The 16,364-nt window shown below is 38.8% G+C and overlaps 1 protein-coding gene across 2 annotated transcripts in view; it reads left to right on the top strand.

Annotated features, from left to right (window-relative positions):
• The window catches only part of DACH2 (dachshund family transcription factor 2), a 568,556-nt gene that overhangs the window by 293,104 nt on the left and 259,088 nt on the right, over window positions 1-16,364 (top strand). For both annotated transcript variants that reach the window (XM_066249889.1, XM_066249888.1), the window contains exon 3: window positions 9,568-9,680. In XM_066249889.1, coding sequence (XP_066105986.1) covers window positions 9,568-9,680 — 113 coding nt within the window. The remainder of the gene's footprint in view (window positions 1-9,567; window positions 9,681-16,364) is intronic.

Below are 16,364 nucleotides of genomic sequence, written 5' to 3'. Positions count from 1 at the left end.
GGGTCCTCTGTATCCCAGGCTAACACTTTATCCACTGTACCACCACCTGGTCAGGCATCACCTGCATCCTTGACACACATTCCCCCTTGTTTTTAAACCAGGAATGACATCCCACTGCACCCCACTGAATATCTAAGATTGTTTAAATTGGTTTTATTTTCATATGAGTTGCTGCTATTTATCCATGTAGAGTGCAATTATTAAAAGGATTTCAAACCAACAAGGAAAGTGTCTCCTGTATTTATTAATTGAATGTTCACTCTTAGGCTCTAAAGATAGAGGTGAATCGTGATCAACTTCCTAAAGGGCTTGCTTAACTGCCTAAGCTGTCAAGAGTTGTAATATTAACACCATGCTCCTGTACTTTCTGATTGACATTCAAACTTGAAATGTTAACTACTGAGATCATCATGGGACTACACGCAGACTGACAATTACCAATGGGACTTCATTTGCCAGACATGAAAAGCGATGTTTTGGCTAGTTGTAGCAGGCTCCTTAATTCTGGCACTGAAGTGCCCTTTGTGCTAAAAGCCTGTGTGCTGATACAGAGCAAAAGGCAGTGGCCCTACAGGAAACAGCAGCAGTTATGACAGGTTATATTGAGGCCTTCCCAAGGCAGTGAAGACTGGCAAAACATAGCCCTAGAAATCCTAATACCTTAAAGATGTTTCACAGTGAAAACGGTCTAGGGTCAAATATTACACATAACAGATAATGTATAGACTTGTCTGGCTAGCGTGGAAGACTATTTAAGAAGTAATTGGAGAAAAAGGAAACAAGGTATATTGAGACAGATTGCCAGACCAAAGCATTTAGACTTTATTTTGTATGCAGTCAGGAAATATTGAAGGTTCTAGAGCAAAAGATGGCATAATGAGTCCTGGCTGGTTGGCTCAGTGGTAGCGCATCGACCCAGCATGCGGAAGTCCCAGATTCAATTCCCAGTAAGGGCACACAGGAGAAGTGACCATCTGCTTCTCTCCTCTCCTTCTCTCTATCCTCCTCCTGCAGCTATGGCTTGATTGATTCAAGCATGTTGGGCCCAGGCACTGAGGATGGATGGCTCTGTGGAGCCTCCACCTCAGGTGCTAAAAATAGCTCAATTGTGAGCATTGGCCCCAGATGTGTGTTGCTGGGTGGATCCCAGTCAGGGTGCATGCAAGACTCTGTCTCTCTATTTTCCCTCCTCTCACTTAAAATTTTTTTAAAAAGAAAGATAATGAAAAGGATGTTTCTCCAAAATCCATAGCACAGTTTATGTAGAATGGTTTGGAACAATGAAGCCACCTGTTTAAAAATACCTGGGCAGGAAGTACTGAGAGCCTGAGTTAAGGTGTTAGAAACAGGAATAGATATAGATAGAAATTTATACATATATTGCAATGAAATAAAATATTAAAGACTGAAAGTAAAAGGAGGGGATGAGGGAGAATCAAAATTGCCCTCAAGATTGTATAATAGTTTTGGTAACTGAGAGCATGACTGTACTGCTGGCAAAACAAGGAAGGGGAGGGCCTGACCTGTGGTGGTGCAGTGGATAAAGTGTTGACCTGGTATGCTGAGGTTGCTGGTTTGAAACCCTGGGCTTGTCTGGTCAAGGCACATATGGGAGTTGATGCTTTCTGCTCCTCCCCCCTTTCTCTCTCTTTCTCTCTCTCTCTCCTCTCTAAAATTAATAAATTAAAACAAACGAACAAACAAAAACAAGAAAGAGGAGGTGTGGAGAGTGTGATTCAGGTAGGTGCGTGTTGAATTTAAGATGCCAGAAGTGGCCCTGGCTGGTTGGCTCAGTGGTAGAACATTGGCCTGGCGTGCAGGAGTCCTGGGTTTGATTCCCGGCCAGGGCACACAGGATAAGCACCCATCTGCTTCTCCACCCCTCCCCCACACCTTCCTCTCTGTCTCTCTCTTCCCCTCCCGCAGCCAAGGTTCCATTGGAGCAAGGTTGGCCTGGGCGCTGAGGATGGCTCTGTGGCCTCTGCTTCAGGCGCTAGAATGGCTCTGGTGCAACAGAGTGGCGCCCCAGATGGGCAGAGCATCGCCCCCTGGTGGGCATGCTGGGTGGATCCCGGTCAGGCGCATGCGGGAGTCTGTCTGACTGCATCCCCGTTTCCAACTTCAGAAAGATACAAAAAAAACAAAAAACAAAAAAAAAGATGCCAGTAATGTGTATCCAAAAATATCCAAAGGTGAATGTTTAGAATCTATTCCCTTAGTATCAGAAGTTTTACACAGTGATATACTCTTTGAATTCAAGAATGTCTTTATTTTAAAACATGTGTATGACAGTGATATAATACATGTTAGAAGGGGAAATGTTTATTTAATTTGTAAGATTTGGCAAGGTGCATTAATTCCACTGATGTTAATATGAATTACACAGCAGAGCAAATAGAGGCTAAGAATTCCAGTCAGACTTCAACATTTCTGTTACACAATATTTTTTAATTATACAAGAACTGTATTAGAATTCAGTCAATTTGTGACAAAAGGTGAACTTTTTAAAAGGTCCTAATACCAGTCTGGAAGACATTTAATTTAAACGAGGAGCAGAGTCAAGTAAATGAAGTATAAAATAGCTTCATGGTTACACTTTCTATCGAGTGAGTAGTCAACTTCTATATTGTGTATTATATCAGATTTCTTTTTCATTGAAAGGAAAACAGAAATTTAGTACTAGCAAGGGAATTAAACATGACAATTCAAAATAATCACTATATTATTTTAATATGTGACAAAATATACATTAAGAAAATTATCAGTTAAATTGTCACTACACAGTAATAAATGTTAAAATTCCAATTTGCCAAACAGATGTAACTCTTTTAAATATATGTACACCAAATTAAAAATAAGTAAGTCAAATAAAAATAATATAATAAATTATTAAAAGTAAAATAAAAGCTACAAATAATTCAAGTTCTTACAATCATAGTATTAATGCATAAATCTTAATTGGTCTACATGATCCTTGATATTGTAATGTGTGAACCATTAACAAGTAGAGGTTTTCCTTCATCCTCTAAACACCCTATATTAAAGATAATTTCCTTAACCTCCCTAACTCTAACTGAACACTGGTGTTGATGCTTTTAATATGTCCAAATTTGTTTTGGATGTGTGTACAAGGAGTGAAGTGGAAAGTAAATGGTAATGGAATATAAATGACCTTGCCTCTGTTGCTTTTCACCCCTTGTATTGCTAGCGTCTGGAGACATGAGGAGCCACATTTTAAGTTCCCATGAACCAAGGGTTGATTGACGCCCAGTTTAACATAAGTACCATTTTATGAGAGTTACCATAGTGACCAGGTTCTAGTTATCTGTTTGAACAATTTCATATATGATTAATGTTAATTGCTCATTTTGCATGGATAACTTTTTCCGGGTTGCTGAATTGGTTGCTGATGCCTTTGATCTGGTTGGGAATAAAATCCAGTGCAGTATTTAGAAAAGTGTCAGTTTGCCAACATGGAGAGAAGAGGGACCCAGGCTACTGTGAGGTCAGAGTTTGTTTCTCTTCATAAACACTAAAAGGTCAAATAGAGTTTAACTACCAATGACATCCTTGAAATGTAATAAATGTCAGACCTAAGAGATTATTATTAATCTACAATGCAATTAGAAGATTTACCATTTTCTCAGAAAGATTATTCTTTAACAGAAAATTTAAAAGCACATTTAGAGTAACACTTTTACAGTAAGGTAAACAACACCTTCAAAGCAAATGCCATTTATGGTTTTCATGGCTTCTAATGTAATTTAAAAATGACACATTTCAGGACTATCCCAAGGGATTTTAAATATCGGTGATAGCTCTGAAGAATAATCCCAGATCACTGTTAACAGCCCACCTCAGGAATCCAACTGCAGTGGTCTTTACAGTTTTTGCTAACACCCCCCCCTTAATTGCCACTATATCCTCAGTAATTTATTCGGTTTGTTTCAGGATGTTACAAGTATTTCTTTAAAGAGTGTTAAGCCAAGCTTTCACTGAAGGCCACAACATTAGTTGTGATTTCTCACTAAATCAAGTGCGATCATATGATTTATACTTGAAGGCTTATGACATCACTGATAAATTTACTAACTAACAAGACATTTTTTTGAAACAATGAAATCACGCACATTACTAAGTTACCTATTCCTTGATTCATATACAAGTGACTGATGATATGAAATAAAAATAATTCCAACAGTGAAAGTTTAAAATAAACTAACAAACCAAATAAAAACAGACTCATAGACATGAGAACAGAATGACAGTTGTCAGGGGGAATGGGAATTAGGGGACTGGGTGAAAATGGTGAAGGGATTAAGCAAAGAAAAGAAATATATAGACACAGACAACAGTGGGGATTGAAGGAGAGAAGAGGAGGTGGAGGAGGTGGAGGAGGGAACGGGGGCACAGACTGTGAAGGAAGGAGACTTGACATGGGATGGAGAACACGGTACAATATACAGATGATGTGTTGTAGAACTGTGCACCTGAAACCTGTATAATATTACTGACCAATATCATCCCAATAAAATCAATAAAAAAGAAAAAGAAAAAGGAAAATTATTAATTTTAATGAGCAAAGTGTCAAGCATTACAACTTCAAATAAATATATCATAAAATGTGTTATATCGTATTGACAACAGAAAACATGCTGAATGTCCCTTTCAGGGAGCTGCCAACTGTACAAAGTGTATGAATGTTCATTGTTGTTTTTTTTTTTACTGAGGGGTGGGGGAGAGGGACAGACAGACAAAAAGAGAGAGAGATGAGAAACATCAATTCATAGTTGTAGTACCTTAGGTGAGAGGAGGGGAGATAGTGAGGAGATAATGAACACATTGATTTCCTCTAATATATGCCTTGATGGGAGGCTCCAGCCGAGACAGTGATCCCTTGCTCAAGCCAGCGACCTGGGCTTCAAACTAGTAACCTTTGGGATCAAATCAGCAGCCATGGGATCATGTCTATGATCCCACACTGAAGCTGGCAACCTTGGGGTTGCAAACCTGTGTTCTTAGCATCTCAGGCCAACACTCTATCCACTGTGGCACTGCCTGGTCAGGCTTTCATGTCACTAGTAATGAACTGATTTAATTAGCCATTTACTGGACCTTACTGTGTGCTAGACACCATGAGAATTGCTCGGGATACAGTGTCAAGCAAAACCAGAAATATGTGCTGCCTTCATGGAACTTACATTCTAGTGGGGAAGACTCACAATCATACCAACATCCAAAATTTATGCATTGAGAAGAATGTTAGGATCGAGAATATGGGCTTTCTGGTTTATAGAATATGGGGTAAATGATATTAAGCCATTTGTGAACTAAGCCATGAATTTTTCCATATACAGCTGATGGTGTGAAATTTGACCAATTTTTTTTCTTTTTTCTTTTTTTAATAATTTTATTTTTAATGGGGCGACATCAATAAATCAGGATACATATATTCAAAGATAACAACTCCAGGTTATCTTGTCGTTCACTTATGTTGCATGCCCATCACCCAAAGTCAGATTGTCCTCTGTCACCTTCTATCTAGTTTTCTTTGTGCACCTCCCCCTCCCCCTTCCCCTCTCCCTCTCCCCCCTCCCCCCGTAACCACCACACTCTTATCAATGTCTCTTAGTTTCACTTTTATGTCCCACCTATGTATGGAATAATGCAGTTCCTGTTTTTTTCTGATTTACTTATTTCACTTCGTATAATGTTATCAAGATCCCACCATTTTGCTGTCAATGATCCGATGTCATCATTTCTTATGGCTGAGTAGTATTTCATAGTGTATATGTGCCACATCTTCTTTATCCAGTCATCTATTGATGGGCTTTTTGGTTGTTTCCATGTCCTGGCCACTGTGAACAATGCTGCAATGAACATGGGGCTGCATGTGTCTTTATGTATCAATGTTTCTGAGTTTTTGGGGTATATCCCCAGTAGAGGGATTGCTGGGTCATAAAGTTTTTTGAGGAACCACCATACTTTCTTCCATAATGGTTGTATTACTTTACATTCCCACCAACAGTGTATGAAGGTTCCTTTTTCTCCACAGCCTCTCCAATATTTGCTATTACCTGTCTTGTTAATAATAGCTAATCTAACAGGTGTGAAGTGGTATCTCATTGCAGTTTTGATTTGCATTTCTCTAATAACTAATGAAGATGAGCATCTTTTCATATATCTGTTGGCCATTTGTATTTCTTCCTGGGAGAAGTGTCTGTTCATGTCCTCTTCCCATTTTTTTATTGGATTGTTTGTTTGTTTGTTGTTGAGTTTTATGAGTTCTTTGTATATTTTGGATATTAAGCCCTTATCTGAGCTGTTGTTTGAAAATATCATTTCCCATTTAGTTGGCTGTCTGTTTATTTTGTTATCAGTTTCTCTTGCTGAGCAAAAACTTCTTAGTCTGATGTAGTCTCATGCATTAATTTTTGCCTTCACTTCTTTTGCCATTGGAGTCAAATTCATAAAATGCTCTTTAAAACCCAGGTCCATGGCCCTGGCCAGTTGGCTCAGCGGTAGAGCGTCGGCCTGGCGTGCGGGGGACCTGGGTTCGATTCCCGGCCAGGGCACATAGGAGAAGCGCCCATTTGCTTCTCCACCCCCAGCCCCACCTTCCTCTCTGTCTCTCTCTTCCCGTCCTGCAGCCAAGGCTCCATTGGAGCAAGGATGGCCCGGGCACTGGGGATGGCTCCTTGGCCTCTGCCCCAGGCGCTAGAGTGGCTCTGGTCGCGGCAGAGCGATGCCCCAGAGGGGCAGAGCATCGCCCCCTGGTGGGCAGAGCATTGCCCCTGGTGGGCGTGCCGGGTGGATCCCAGTTGGGCGCATGCGGGAGTCTGTCTGACTGTCTCTCCCCGTTTCCAGCTTCAGAAAAATACAAATAAATAAATAAATATATAAAAATAAAACCCAGGTCCATGAGTTTAGTACCTATGTCTTCTTCTATGCACTTAATTGTTTCATGTCTTATGTTTAGATCTTTGATCCATTTTGAGTTAATTTTAGTACAGGGGGACAGACTAGTCCAGTTTCATTCTTTTGCATGTGGCTTTCCAGTTTTCCCAGCACCATTTATTGAAGAGGCTTTCTTTTCTCCATTGTGTGTTCTTATCAAAAATTATTTGACTATAGATAAGTGGTTTTATTTCTGGGTTTTCTATTCTGTTCCATTGGTCTGAGTGTCTATTTTTCTGCCAATACCATGCTGTTTTGATTGTCGTGGCCCTATAATATAGTTTGAAGTCAGGTATTGTAATGCCCAATTTTTTTTCAAACCTTAATATTTAAGGTAGAATGACCACACTAAGAAGCCTCAAATGCCTCTCAAGCCTGAGTCAGCTTGTATTTTAAATAATGAGATTGACAAAGAAATTTGGAACAGAACTGGTCATACTGTAGAACTTTCAAAGTGTACTATCAACAGCTGGCTCATATGAAAGTGGAGATAGCACGAGGCTTCTTACTTCTAGAGACAGCCCACCTGAAGGTGGTCATGAGCATGAAGACAGTACTGACATGTTTGCATTGGGAAGGAATGGAGGGTAATCAGGGGGACTTGAGTAAAGTTAGTAGGCTTGAGTTCTGAAATGGAAAGACACAAAGAAGCACTTAGAAAGTACAGTTTTGGGTCTGGTCGGTTGCTTAGTGCATGGAGCATCAGCCTGTTTTATGGACATCCTGGGTTCAATTTCCAGTCAGGGCACACAGGAGAAGAAACCATCTGCTTCTCTCACCTTCCCCCTCTGCATTCTCTCCCTCTTTCCCTCATGCAGCTCGACTGGTCTGAGCGTGGCCCCGGGCTCTGAGGATAGGTCGGTTGGTCTGAGTGGGTCAGCCTCAGGTGCTAAAAATAGTTCAGTTGATTTCAGCATTGGCCTTAGGGTTACCAGGTAGATCCTGGTCAGGGTGCATGTGAGAGTCTGCCTCACTATCTCCTTGCCTCTCACCTAAAAATAAAAAAGTACCGATTTGGTGAAGATGAATCAACAAACTAATGTGACTTCATCTATGATTGCACATACCCTGATGACTACTGTTCAGTGATCTTAGGCCATTTGAAGTAAAATATATATATATATATATATATATATATATATAAAATAAAAATAAATAAATCTGGTCACCAGTCCTTAAAAGAGTTAGAGAGCCATAATACAGGGTAAGGACATACAGGATAACAGTGAATTAAATAAAAATAAATTATGGCCCAGAATCAAGCAGAAAGAGGGAAAGGAGAGTCAGTTTATAAAATTGAAACATTAAATGAGAAAAACAGACTCTTTTGTGCTAGGTGGATACACAATATTGATGTACACTGAAAGAAAATAACACCAGTAGTGTATGAAAAATGAACCAGGTAATGGTACCTCTGTGTAAGGTTGCTAGAAGTTGTCTGCATTTAAAAGCAGAGTTTGTCTTACATTGATGGAGCACTTTGCTACTGCAAAGTTGATAGAATGAGGTTCAACTTAAATTTCTTTGTGAACCAAAAGACATTTTTGGAAATGTTCTATATCTGAACCTCATACATTTTTGTGGCTTGGGTTATTTAATATAGTATTTTGCAGCATTTTTGTCAAAAGCCCAATTATTCAGCTTTGTAAACTGCATTTCTACTAAAAACACAATAGCAATATCTTAGGCCACATTAGAAAATAATATTTGAAATATATTGGGTGACTTGAGAATGACTTGATTCTAATGTCCGATGACTTTTGTGTTTCTTCATTGTAGTGACGGCTTCCAAATGATGTGTTCAGTACACTGACTGTATCAGGGTACAAGGTAGAGGCCAGATACTGACTTTCTATTTCATTATTTTACGGACTAACATTTGCAACGGCAATTCCTGAACTGTGTGTACTAGGGTGAATAGTGTACAAATGAAATAGGTTAGGGTAATGTCAATTTAGCCTCAACTCATTAGTTAAACATGCTGATCAGTCTGTGAGGGACAACAGCCTCGCTTGCAAAGGAAGTGGCTCCTGGTAGCACAGCCACTCCCGGCCAGTGCGCTGCTAACTATGCAGCCCAGTTTGAAAAATAGGAAAAAAACCTCCTCAGGGTGAGAGCCCCTTTGTTCCTTGTGGACTCTGGCAGCTGTGGAAATGCTAGAATCATCAGGTCTTCCTCTCCATCTCTCAGCTCTTTAGCCATCGCTTCTGGCCTGCTGGGCAGGCTTAATCATTTCACATTCTGTACAATTGTAACTGTGTGAGCCACTGTCTCAGGTACCGTGTGTTTATACCAGGAATCAGATGGAGCTTTAACAGCAGGGAGTAACTGGGTGGCTCTCAACAGGTAAGCTGTATCGCAAAGGACTGGCTGGTAAATGGAATCTAAAATACAAATTGATCTTTTATAGTTTTAATGTTGGCTATATGTTGGGGAAATTTCATAAGAAGGAAAAGATTGGTCTTTTAGTAATCAGTAAACATATTCTTTAATATAAAATTCTATCGCTTTGGCAATAAACAAGAAGTAGAAATTAAATGTAGCAAGTGATTGTATTGCCAAAAATGTGAAAAATTTTAACCTGATTTCTGTTTGTCTGATTTTCAACAGTGCAAGGCCCGGCAGGCCTCCTAAGCGTTCCTTGGGAGCGTTGCAAGACAATGCTAGCCTCCTGCCGCATTCTGTCCCAAGCCTCTTATCACCAGGAATGATCACTCCCACAGGTAAGAAAATCCATCCCATGATTAGCCTTGTCTCTTTATATTGCTCAGCATTTGAAATAAACTAATATTGATCTAACTGCTTGTCCTTCAGAGCTTTTCAAGCTCTACTAGAGGTGACGTTATTGAATTTTTTGAGTATTCATGTAAACTGTTCTGTTTCTCTAGTGACCCAAATCAAATGGATAGGACTTGAAAAAAAATATTAGTTGTCATTTTCTTAAGGAAAATCCCTTTCAAGGCTTGATTTTGTGTATGTATGTATGCATATTATTCGTTGGGAAAGGGATCAGGGATATACTGGCCAAACTTGCGTTGTCTCAAGTATTCCGAGGATTTGATGCAGCACATCTGCTTACTTATGTCTCAATAACTTGCTGTTTGATTTTTATGGATTCTGGGCATCTGTGTATCTTGTAAAAGTTATTACTCTCAGTAAAAAAGTAGAAAGATGATACATCCCTGGTAGAGAAACCCTATGATTAGAAAAGAAAAAAGTGTATGTTGTCACTGTCTTCTATAACAAACCAGTGTTTTACATTGAACACAGTGATAAACAATGCTCCTCCAAAAATATGTCTCATAAAATGAGCATTGAGCTTGTTTGATTTTTCTAAAAAATAGCCTAGGGCACAAAACACTTAACCTGAACATTTCTGTAGTTGAAACTTTAAAAATCATGAAAGATACTATGTGGTAGAACCTGCATTTTATGGCAATGAGATCTCTTAGAAATTCAAAGATACAAAAATGCATAAAGCACTTACTGTATTTTGGCTATTATGTCCCAGAGAATGCAAAATTATGAGTAGCAGTCCTTGGCACAGTAGAATTAAAGAGAAGGCTGTGAAAGCTAGTAATTGCTTAAAATGTGATAGTAACTATAATACAAGTACATACAAGATACTTTCAGAGCACAGAGCCATCTCTGTGATCTAATCATTTTGGTAAATTGGGTAATACTCAGAAGGATAGGAACTTTGGAGCTATGTCTTGTAGGATGAGTGTTGGACAAATGTAGAATCAAGGGGGAAACATGCCAGGCAGAGATGAATATAGACAGACACTGATGAGAAATAGCTGGTGTGCTGGGGGGAGTGACAATTGAGTTGAAGATACTGGAGTAGAGACTCATAGATGATATGATTAAAATAGAAAGGGTAGGAAAAGAAAGCTTGAGAAGCTAGCTTTTTATTTATCATGTTTAGAAGGTATTTTTTTTAGGTGAGAGTAGGGGAGATAGTGAGGCAAACTCCTGTATGTGCACCCCAACTGGGATCCACCTGGCAACCCTGTCTGGGGCTGATGCTCTGCCCATCTGGGGCTGAACTTGTAACTGAGCTAGAGGCTCCATGGAACCATCCTCAGCACCCAGCCCAATGCACTCGAATCAAAGAGCCATGCTGTCTGAGGGGAAGAGAGAGAGAAAGGAGAGGAGGAGGAGGGAAAAGTAGATGGTCACTTCTTCTGTGTGCCCTGACCTGGAATCAAACCCAGGACATCCATATGCCGGGCCAGTGCTCTATCCACTGAGCCACCAGCCAGGGTCTATCTTTAGCAGTTTATGATTTTCTCCATAGACCACTGGTTATTGGCTGACATGGAATTGAGGAAGTACTTCCAGTTTTCCCACTTCTGCCTAAGTTAGAATTTTAAATGTTCTGTTTCACATAGAATTTTCTTTAAATAAAAAAGCTGCTGCAAGTTAAAGGAACCATTGCTAAGTATCTGAGTAGATGTCCTAAGAACAATTTGTGTGGAGGGTAAATTGCAATGAAGGCGATATTAGAAGGGGGTTCAGTTGCTACAGATAAAGACAGAAATACTGAGGACCTGAACTAAGGACAGCTAAACACAGTGAAAAAAGATTCAGAGTGGTTTAGTAATTAGCATTAATCACACTTGATAATTGATCAAAATATAGGGTGAGAAGATGAAGTCTAATGTGATTGATGTCTAGCTTGGGTGACAAGCTGGATGATGGTGTCATTAGCTAAGATAGAGACATTAGAAAGAGACTTAAGCTTTGGAGGTTAGATAATGATTTTTGTATACTGTAAGTATTTATAAATGAATTCTAAAACAAGAAGAAAGTAACCCTGTGTATATAAATTAACATAGAAGGGATAACAGTACCAGGAATGTATCTTGATTTTCAATAAATGAGAATCTATTTCTTAACTTCAAAAATACATTTTCAGAGCTTAGCAATATTACCCTGTAAATAATCAAGTCTGTATACATGAAATAAAAAAAAATGATTTTATCCCTGGTCGGTTGACTCAGCGGTAGAGCGTCGGCCTGGCGTGCAGGGGACCCGGGTTCGATTTCCGGCCAGGGCACATAGGAGAAGCACCCATTTGCTTCTCCACCCCCCCCTCCTTCATCTCTGTCTCTCTCTTCCCCTCCCGCAGCCAAGGCTCCATTGGAGCAAAGATGGCTCGGGCGCTGGGAATAGCTCCTTGGCCTCTGCCCCAGGCGCTAGAGTGGCTCTGGTCGCGGCAGAGTGACGCCCCAGAGGGGCAGATCATCGCCCCCTGGTGGGCAGAGCATCGCCCCTGGTGGGCGTGCCGGGTGTATCCTGGTCGGGCGCATGCGGGAGTCTGTCTGACTGTCTCTCCCCGTTTCCAGCTTCAGAAAAATACAAAAAAAAAAAAAAAAAAGATTTTAAAATTGCTTTGAAGCTAATGTGTCAATGAGTAAACATTAGTACCTTATCTGTTGAGGAAAATGCGTTAAGGTATATTGTGTTCCTAATGTATATGTACCAGGTTTGGGAGCTAAGTGTTTTATGGGTAGGATATTTCATTTTATCTTCATAGTAGTTTTATGAATATTGTCTTTATCTTTCAAGTAAAAATTTATGGCTTATTGACTTTATTTGCTTATGGTCATGAAGTATATGGGTGGCAGAACTGGGTTTCAGACCCAGGCCTTTTAACCCCAGAGCCCATACACTTGCATCCTCACTGCGATGTCACATTGTGCATGTGCACATCTGGTGTGAGGGTCCCATCTCCTCTGACTCCACTTGGCATATATGATTTGCCCCTTAGCAGAGAGTGGAACCTCCTTCATTTACCACAATGAAAGCCATTGAAACAAACCTCCTCAATTTTTAACCCTTTGCGTGTGCCTAGAATGATATGATTAAAATAGATAAAAGATTGAGTGAGGAAACGCGTAAGCACTTCTGTTGAAATGGCAGAGGTAGAGAAAACATTAATCAAGGTAGGAGGAATAGTCTGCTCAGCTATACAGTAATTCCTCTCCTTAGTTTACATGACTGTATTTTATATGCCAAAGAATATCCTACGCAAATATAGCAAGGGAAATGCTCTTGAAAGCCAAGTAGAAATAATTCTGGGATTACGCGTTATTTTGGATTAGACAAACCACTTAATTCTTCTGTTAGCAAAAACGGAGATATAATCCATTCTCAATTTCGCTATCAGTAAGTTTCATGTTGGACATTATACTTACTAGGCGTTATGAACTTAATTTCCTTTAATGTTATTTTAAAATATTTTTGAAGGGTTCAGTTGATATTTTTAATATGGTTTGTAACAGGTTGGGAATTATCCTTTTTTCTCCAATGATTACATGTTTTACAATAATTTCTGGTTTTAGGCCCTTATGTTTCAAATTATTTTTTGTAAAAGAAAGAGATGTTATACAGCTGTGTGCAATTTTACATACAAATGGCAAATCAATTATTGAAAAGAGTCAGCTGCCTTCTGTTTCAATGTGTGTGTGGAGAAGCCCCTTGGAACCCTGCTAAGATTGGCTAAATAATGGAACTTGTTCTACTTTTGTTTATGTTATGACTTTCCATTTATAAATTGAAAATGGGGTGTAAAGCAGTATTTTTTAACCACTGGTTTGTGGACCAGTATGCCAGAAATTTTGTACTGGTCTGTGAAAGAGTTAAGCACTCTGATGTTGTTCTATGAAGATTATAGACCCAGTGACCTCAGTAAAATTCATTTATGTTCAGGATGATTCTGCCTTATTGGTCCCCAAAATAATTATCCTATTTTCGCTTGTTCCCATGTGTAACAAGGTTAAAAATCACTGCTCTAAAGATAACAAAATAAATGATTGTGGTATCTCTTTTCAAATACTGTGATGTTTTTGTAGATTATTTTTTCCTTTAAATTGTTTTCTTCCTAACAATTGCAATAAAAAAGAAATGCAGATGAAAAGATACAGATATTGTTATGCTGTCATCTTTAGATTTAAGAAGTGTTCTCAATTTATTCAAATATCTGGCATGTAAATCTTTTAAAATGCAGAATATTTTCATGTGTGTTAGATTTTTTTTATCTGCTCAGCACAAGATGACTTCTTTTAGTTCCTATTTTATATGATTTTATTTTCTTTTTGATTTAAATATTTTATTTCAAAGATGTTTATTTTCTCCTTGGTTCTATTTCCCAAAAATAATGAACCCTGACTCATTCAAATTTCACTTATGCAGAATTTGAGATAATTCAGACAATGGCTATTTTAAGGTTTCTAGTATTAATAAAAATATCTTTTTAGCAAATTAAAATGACAAGAAATTCCTCTGTGTGTGTTTGTGTGTGTGTGTGTGTGTATGAATGTGTGCATAGGTATAAGGTCATTCATTATAATACTTGGGAGGTTTAAATATACTTGGGTGTCTAAAAATTACTTTAGCAAGGTCTGTTTCTGTATAACCACATAGCACACTAATGGCTGTAGATAGATCTTCATTCACAAAAATAACAGTCATAGGATCTATTCTTGTCAATACTGCTTGATATTCATTTGGATATTATATCTATATAACTACAGAATCTATTTCAATCATCTACAGCTACAGATAAAGACTTATATGCATTCATTCTTTTAATTTAACATCTATTTTGAATCATCTGCACCAAACAGCACAAGAAAAATTGGACCACATTGACATAAAATTGATTCAGTGACTCAAAGTTTTCCCAAGTTCTATGCAAACTTCTCCTTAGCTATTACAAAATAACGAATTGGACTGTGTTTTGGCTTCATATATTGAAGTGTTGATTTTCTCATCACATGTTTGTGTCTCTGTTCCTGTTGTACAATCCATATCTTAATTCCCTGATAGCACACATTAATACATAGTAATCTCATTATACAGTGTTTCCTGTAAAAGTCTTTTGGGCTATTGGGGAAAAAGAAGACAGACTACCCTTCCATCTTTCTCTGCAACTCTGTTGAGTGCTAACATTCCTGGATCACACAGGAAGGATGGATTAGTTGTGTGTGCCTTTGAATTTCCCCAAAGATGACTGCTCCCCTTTCCTCAGCTTATGAAGCATTTCAAATAGACAGATGTGCAATTTGGCCTGAGATAGATTTAAACTGACAGCTTACAAGGAAGTAATAAAGTGCTTCAGATGAAATTTCTGTAGTGTTCATTCCTTAAAAGGTAGCAGATTCTTCAGCTTTCGTTTTTTTATTTTTCTTCGAGCTCTGTTGTGGCAAAATATTTTTAGGAATTTCAGCTGCTGTCCAAGCTCTTGGGTAACTGAACTCATGAAAATCCAATCCAGTAATAGTAACTGCGGCACTCAACTCAGGATTGGCAGGACCATTAGTAGAATCCTGCCAAGTCTTGGCAGTGTGGTGTCAACTTCATGATATTATTTAATGCCAACTAGCCTGATCACATCATTGGAATCTTGTCCTATTCTTTGCAAGAAACATTTCATTTTCCCACTGAGTGAGTCTGGATGCTAAGTAGTGGCTAGCAGGAGGACAGAGGGATCCTAGGCCATTTTTTTTTTTGTGATTGTAAAGGCGATATCAATCTAGAAAAATAAAACTAAACCTTTTTGGTGGTTGACTTAAAACATTTCTGTCTCTGTGACAACATTTGGGTTATTCAATGAGCAAAATGGCGAAACATGCTTTCTGTCACAGAAATGGTGATGCTTTTATGTCATTGTGTTTTCTTTCATTTATTTCTTGTGTGCTGGGGAGAACTATTGACCTAATAGGACCCAGAAGTTGAGTGACTAATATTTTTGAACATAAAGTGAAGTTTAGACTAACACATAGTTACTAAATAAAAAATTAACTATCTCTACTTAATAGCAAGAAGTCCATTTATTATATTAATTGGGTCTGGGTTTGCAAATGCCTATTTCTGTGTAAATGTCTTGTCATCGATTTTAAAATACATTATTATAATTATTTCAACCTAAAAATGTCTTTACCCATTTTTTCATTATTAAATTTAATGCAGTGACATTGATAAATCAGGGTATATAGGTTGAGAGAAAACATCTCCAGATTATTTTGACATTTGATTATGCTGTATACCCCTCACCCAAAGTCAAATTGTCTTCTGTCACCTTCCGTCTGGCTTTCTTTGTGCCCCTGCCCTCCCCAACCCCTCTCTCCTTCCTTGCCCCATCCCCCCTACCCCCACCCTCCCACCCTCGTTGCCATCACATTCTTAGTCATGTCTCTGGGTCTCATTTTTATGTCCCATCTATGTATGGATTCATATAGTTCTTAGTTTTTTCTGATTTACTTATTTCACTCTGTAGAATGTTATCAAGGTCCAGCCATGTTATTGTAAATGTATTTTTCTAAAGCTGGAAACGGGGAGAGACAGTCAGACAGACTCCCGCATGCACCCGACCGGGATCCACCCGGCTCGCCCACCAG

This window comes from Saccopteryx bilineata, chromosome X (assembly GCF_036850765.1).
Source record: "Saccopteryx bilineata isolate mSacBil1 chromosome X, mSacBil1_pri_phased_curated, whole genome shotgun sequence".
Lineage (NCBI taxonomy): Eukaryota > Metazoa > Chordata > Mammalia > Chiroptera > Emballonuridae > Saccopteryx > Saccopteryx bilineata.
The sequence above is the reverse complement of the archived record's forward strand: the minus strand, read 5'-3'. Positions and strand labels throughout refer to the sequence as shown.